A 5759-nucleotide genomic window follows, 5' to 3' on the forward strand; every position below is an offset into this window, starting at 1 on the left:
TATAACTATAGTTAAAACTTGGTACAACTTCAAGACGCCGCCAACAAACTTTTCTTTAACACCTATATTTTAGAGCGCACTTAATGGTACACTGACAAAGATAAATGAATAAATGTTCCACAATTTGGTATTTTGGTGATATTTTGTTAAAACGACTATAATAAATATAATTTTAAAAAATTATTTAAATGCTATGCCCGTTGCCTTAACTTAAATAGTAAAAAAACAGCAGTTTTTACCAACTTCAATATCTCAAAACCTGAAATCTTTATTGATATGCTTATACCTAGAATGTTCGATCTTTTTTTAAACATATACAGACAATTAGAGAATAAAAAACTGAGCTTGGTCATAATTATAAACATTAAATTAAAGCTAATTTAAATTAAATAAAAAATAAGTAAAAGCACTCGTGTTCCTAGCTCCACTGTTCCACCTTAGCTGCTTGACATCATCGCATTTCACGGCAACGGTCACACTGAGAAAGAGGCGAACAACAAAAACAACAAGACAGGCGAGGGAATGAAAAATAAAAGGAGACGGACGACCGAAAACCGACAAACGAAAAGCAAGGAGGGATAAAGGAGTCGAGATCAATTAAACACCGCCGGACATCACACGGAGAAATTTGTCATAGAAATTGGTTCTTTTGTAAACAAAACACAAACTCGCAAACACACACGTTTCTTTCGCATACGTTACACAATTGTGGATTGTGGAGTGTCAATTTGTCCGGAATCAGTGTAAATCGCGATGAGTATTTGGGGTGTCCGATGTCTGACGCAGAAGTTCATCCGGCAGGCGTACATCCTGGCCAACAGAAGGATACTGGGTCCAGATCCGCAGCGCTCCCCGCCGGCGTACGGTAAGTGAGGTTATGGCCGCCCCACCGCAGGGTCAATCTATGTGTTTCATGTTTTTATAAGTTTACTAATCTCTGTGCTCCTCCTCCTCCATTGCAGCTCCTCTGCGGCCGGCACACAGCAGCCTGTATCAAATGGTAAAGAAACGCACCCTCGAGGCGCGCACCAAATTGCAAGCCAACAAGTATCCGAATCATCAAGCCTGCGTCGCCAAGCCCTCGACCACGCCCCCTCCGGAGGAGTTCGGCGCGGTTGTGGAGGGCACCTCCATGCCCACCTACGCCAATGCCCAGTTTCAAGCCCCATCCCAGTCGGAGCCACTCTTCAAAGTGGTATCCATCGCCCATCATCATTCATCGTCCATTCTAGCTGGATAAGTTCGGGGATGCAAACGATGGGATCGGATCCCACCCAAAACTGTAGTAACTGATCCATATGGTACTACTAGTTGTCAGGCTCACTGTTTTTCTTATCGAAGTAATAATTGTCATCAGGATCGCTAGCTTATTTGGCGCCAAAATAGTTACTTTAACCTCATGGCTCTCATTTCATTTAGTTCCAGTGCTTTTAAAGCTATTTTTACTTTAATTTTAACAATAGTCAGTTTGTATCGCTATTATCAAAAAGTATTGCATTCTACCTGCTGTTATTAGCAATTATTCGAAATCATGGTGAAATTTAGTCATTCAAAAGAAGATAATAGCATTTAGATAGCTTAACAATCCCAAACCAGTTTGCATCCCCTTCTAAGAATCCTATAGACATCTAAACTAATATCGTAACTTATTTTTAGGGCTTTGCTGATGTCAAGAGCGTCTGCAGCGCAAAGGATGTGCTAAAGTCAGACAGTGCCAAGCTCAGCACCAGTCAGCCAGTCCTGGATTCCTGCAAACCCACGCACGCCTGCGAGGAGTTCAAGCGCAAACGCAAGGAGACAACCTGCCAACCCTGCAACGAGGATGGAACTGCGCCCGGTGGCAGTGGTGGCGGCGATGAGGAGTGTGAGTGCCGGATGAAGGACCTGCGACTGAAGTGCCTGCTGGGAGCGCTGGCTGCCCTGTTAGCCGGAGGATTGGTAGGTTTTCAACCAATAATTCAAGGATATCCCTCCTAATTTGCTTCCTATATTGTAGCTCGCCTGGTTCATGACGCGGGACACGGATGACCTTGAGGCCAGAAAAGCCCAGGAAGAGGAGGAGGAACGGAAACGTAGATTAATAGCTGGACTAGCTACGAGTAAGTGAGATTAATAGATCTATCGAATAGGTTAAAAAATAAATATACCTCATTTCTGTAAAGAATATTCTGGAATGTAAAAAACATTCGCTTTTAGATAAGCACAATCTTTTGCATAGCAAAAAATCATCATGATTGTATAACCATTACGAACAAATTACAATATAATTGTCATGTTGCTTATCAAAAGCCAATAGGTGCTTAGATAAAAGGGACTATATCATTTGTCTTTATTTCCAGGTCCGCCCAGTTCTGCAGACCTTCCCAAGCATGTTCCGTACCTTATTATCGGTGGCGGAACCGCTGCCTTCTCTGCGTTCCGAGCCATCAAGTCCAACGATGCAACTGCCAAGGTTTTGATGATTAGCAATGAGTTCCGCAAGCCCTACATGCGTCCTCCGCTCTCCAAGGAACTGTGGTACACACCCAATCCGAACGAGGATCCCATCAAAGATTATCGTTTCAAGCAATGGACGGGTTCCGAGAGAAGGTTGGTCTTTATAAAGAGTTTTAAGGAAATTATTTAATTCCTGGATCCTTTACAGCTTGTTCTTTGAGCCGGACGAGTTTTTCGTGGACCCCGAGGATCTGGATGACAGTGCAAACGGCGGAATTGCCGTCGCTCAAGGTTTCGCTGTGAAAAAGGTGGACGCGCAAAAGCGCATAGCAACGTTGAACGACGGTTATGAGATTAGCTACGACGAATGCCTGATCGCCACGGGCTGTGCCCCCAAGAACCTCACAATGCTGCGCGATGCGCCGCCCAGCGTTCTCGAAAAGGTAATGGTCTACCGCACGCCCGATGATTTTGATCGCCTACGAAGATTGGCGGCGGAGAAGCGATCAATCACCATTGTGGGCAACGGTTTTATCGGAAGTGAGCTGGCCTGCTCTTTGGCCCACTACTCCAGGGAGAACAATGGCGGCAAAGTGTACCAAGTGTTTCAGGAAAGCGCCAACATGTCAAAGGTGCTGCCCAACTACTTGAGCCGCTGGACGACGGCAAAGATGGAAGCCCAGGGCGTCTGCGTCATCCCCAATGCCAGCATTCGATCGGCGGTGCGAGATGAAACCAATCTGAAGTTGGAGCTGAACAATGGAATGACTTTGATGTCCGACGTGGTGGTAGTCTGCGTGGGCTGCACACCCAACACAGAGCTAGCGGCTCCCAGTAGATTAGAGGTGGACAGAAGTCTAGGTGGTTTCGTGGTCAATGCGGAGCTGGAGGCCAGACGGAATCTCTACGTGGCTGGCGATGCTTCCTGCTTCTTCGATCCTCTGCTGGGCAGACGGCGGGTGGAGCACCATGATCACTCGGTGGTCTCTGGTCGGCTGGCCGGCGAGAACATGACAGGAGCAAGTAAGTTATTATAAAGTCTCTTTATATATACATATACATATACAACCTTATCTTTAACAGAAAAGCCCTATCAACATCAGAGCATGTTTTGGTCCGATCTGGGTCCAGAGATCGGTTACGAGGGAATCGGCCTGGTGGACTCATCCCTGCCCACCGTTGGCGTATTCGCCCTGCCCTCGGATAGCGCCAAACGCGTAGACCAACTGTCCGACTCCAGTGATCCTGAGATCCCAGCGACCGCGAATACCAGCCAGTCGACGAAAAGCGATGCCACTGGCAGCACCGATGGCGTTACCTGTGATCCCGATGAGGCGGCCAACTATGGCAAGGGTGTGATATTCTATTTGAAGAACGACAAGATCGTCGGCATCCTGCTGTGGAACCTCTTCAATCGGATAGGCTTAGCTAGGACAATAATCAATCAGAATAAGAAGTACGATGACCTCAATGAGGTGGCCAAACTGTTCGAGATTCATGCGTAGAAACTGTAGTGTCCCAAAGGACCAAGGAGTAGATCTTATCACAATCCTGGAAAGCTTATTAGCCCGCAGCGAAACAGAAACGATCAGAACCGGATGCCTTAAACTATGTTTACTGTGTACATATGCAACTGCAACTAGGTACGAACGGCAATGGCGCAATGCAACAGAAATTTTAGTTTTATTATTTTTGGAATAAACCTTTTTTTGTAGTCGACGACATTGATACGGTTATGTGGCAGCAATATGCGTATCTGCATGTAAATATTTAAAAGTCGTGGATAAGAAGATATCTGTTGAATTGTGTGTAATTTTCCTAATAAAAGAAGCACCAAAAAAATTTGTTGACACAAAATTGCACGTACCACCTGAATTGTATACGTTTTGCATTTTCACTGATAAAACTTTCGCTTTTTGATTATGAGGCATTCATTATTTAACTAGACTTAAGCGTTTTTTCTTTATTTTGATTTAAATAAAGCCTAGGATCTTTGAAACTGATTTTGTTTTATTAAAAAAAACACGGCTGATAAAATCACATTTTAAAACTTTAAGCAAAGGACACTAACCTCCAAGAACAATATCTACTCGATTTTTTTCCAAATAAAACTTCGCAGAAATATTTGATTGGAAGCCTGCGATTCTAATTGTTATCATTATTTAAAAATGCTATACCGTATAGCCTATACGGATGGAAGCATTTAATAATTGAAACTTTTACATTGACATGAATCATGTACTCTATTTGTTTATTATCCGATTTGACATTTCAGAGTTGAAAAAGAAGTTTGACATTTTTAAAGATTCTGAAAATTTCAAAGAACATTTCAGAGAAACTCTACCATCTGCCTTTAAAAGGATTGCACCTGGCTTGTAAAGGTGTCGAGGACTAGCGGCCTATAATTCAAGGATCTTTTAAAGCCTGGTGATAGATTTCGCGAAATATAACCAACCTTGGTTTGCTGAAATCCTACCTGTTTTTCCCAAAGGTTACTTATTAGGGCCACTGGAATTACCACCCAATTGGTAGGTAGAACTTTGGAGTAGATGGCCCCTTTGCAGGTAAATCTTTGAGCTATATAAACTTTGGTCTGAAGCTATCAGGACATCAGTTCCTCTTCGACAGTTCAACCATGAAGTATCGTATGTTGAACAAGCGCAAGCAAGCGACTCCTTCGCCAGTGAGGCAATCCGAGGTGGAAGACACATCCTTGGCCAACCATAGTGCCCTGGAACTGGAGGCAGCTGCAGCTCTCCTGCTCCTTCGATACCAATACGATCGACAGGCCTGCAGCAATATTATATCCTACACCGAATCCTGCTCTCCTCCAACTCCTCCGCCTGCTGTGGCGGATAATACAACGCCAAAAGATCAGACTGTTCGTCCTCCAGTCGCCAGTCAGCCGCTGAAGAAACGCTCCATACCATCGCATCTCCTCAGAAGATCCGTAACGCCTGCCAAATCCGAGAGTTCGGTGATCAATAAATCTATAGTCAAGGCCAAAACCAGGACTCCAATTCCCGGCAATGAGCGCAGCTGCAACAGGTCCCTGCTGAAATCCTGCAGGAATATGATACGTGAATTCTTGGACAATCAGGAGCTCATCTAAAAACAAATAACAATTTACCAAAGTATTTAGGATAATTATACCCTTTTAACATTCTTGATTCAAGATTTATAAAAGTTTAAGATTTAAGAAATCTTTTCAATGAACAACGCCGACTTTTAAGATTTTGCAAAAAACATTTTCAGTGAATTTTAAAAAAAAGGAAATTATTGAATATATCCAGCAAACTCCATGCCCAATGATTAAGTCGATC

At 43.7% G+C, this 5759-nt stretch overlaps 2 protein-coding genes across 4 annotated transcripts; both read left to right on the forward strand.

The window, feature by feature from the left end:
* Positions 1-482: 482 nt before the first annotated feature.
* On the forward strand, positions 483-4316 carry LOC119547653 (putative apoptosis-inducing factor 1, mitochondrial). 2 transcript variants are annotated; one of them, XM_037854595.1, is made up of 7 exons: positions 483-865; positions 963-1195; positions 1657-1938; positions 1997-2099; positions 2340-2589; positions 2645-3459; positions 3520-4316. In XM_037854595.1, the coding sequence occupies exons 1-7, from the start codon at positions 754-756 to the stop codon at positions 3939-3941; spliced, it is 2217 nt and encodes a 738-aa protein (XP_037710523.1). In that variant the 5' UTR covers positions 483-753; the 3' UTR covers positions 3942-4316. The 2 variants fall into 2 exon arrangements, with proteins under 2 accessions (XP_037710523.1, XP_037710524.1); XM_037854596.1 differs by having other exon boundaries at positions 484-865; positions 963-1000.
* A 343-nt stretch (positions 4317-4659) lies between these two features.
* On the forward strand, positions 4660-5560 carry LOC119547654. Of its 2 annotated transcripts, XM_037854597.1 has the most exons (3): positions 4660-4863; positions 4928-5000; positions 5051-5560. In XM_037854597.1, the coding sequence occupies exons 2-3, from the start codon at positions 4986-4988 to the stop codon at positions 5546-5548; spliced, it is 513 nt and encodes a 170-aa protein (XP_037710525.1). In that variant the 5' UTR covers positions 4660-4863; positions 4928-4985; the 3' UTR covers positions 5549-5560. The 2 variants fall into 2 exon arrangements, with proteins under 2 accessions (XP_037710525.1, XP_037710527.1); XM_037854599.1 differs by having other exon boundaries at positions 4660-5000; positions 5065-5560.
* Positions 5561-5759: the final 199 nt, after the last annotated feature.

The sequence above is a fragment of the Drosophila subpulchrella genome, chromosome 2L, assembly GCF_014743375.2.
Source record: "Drosophila subpulchrella strain 33 F10 #4 breed RU33 chromosome 2L, RU_Dsub_v1.1 Primary Assembly, whole genome shotgun sequence".
NCBI classification, from domain to species: domain Eukaryota; kingdom Metazoa; phylum Arthropoda; class Insecta; order Diptera; family Drosophilidae; genus Drosophila; species Drosophila subpulchrella.

Bases quoted from the DNA above. Each gene is read 5' to 3' on its own strand.
- LOC119547653 (XM_037854595.1), top strand. From the start codon at position 754: ATGAGTATTTGGGGTGTCCGATGTCTGACGCAGAAGTTCATCCGGCAG. The intron at 1,939-1,996 runs GTAGGTTTTCAA...CCTATATTGTAG, and splicing joins CCCTGTTAGCCGGAGGATTG to CTCGCCTGGTTCATGACGCG. The intron at 3,460-3,519 runs GTAAGTTATTAT...TATCTTTAACAG, and splicing joins CGAGAACATGACAGGAGCAA to AAAAGCCCTATCAACATCAG.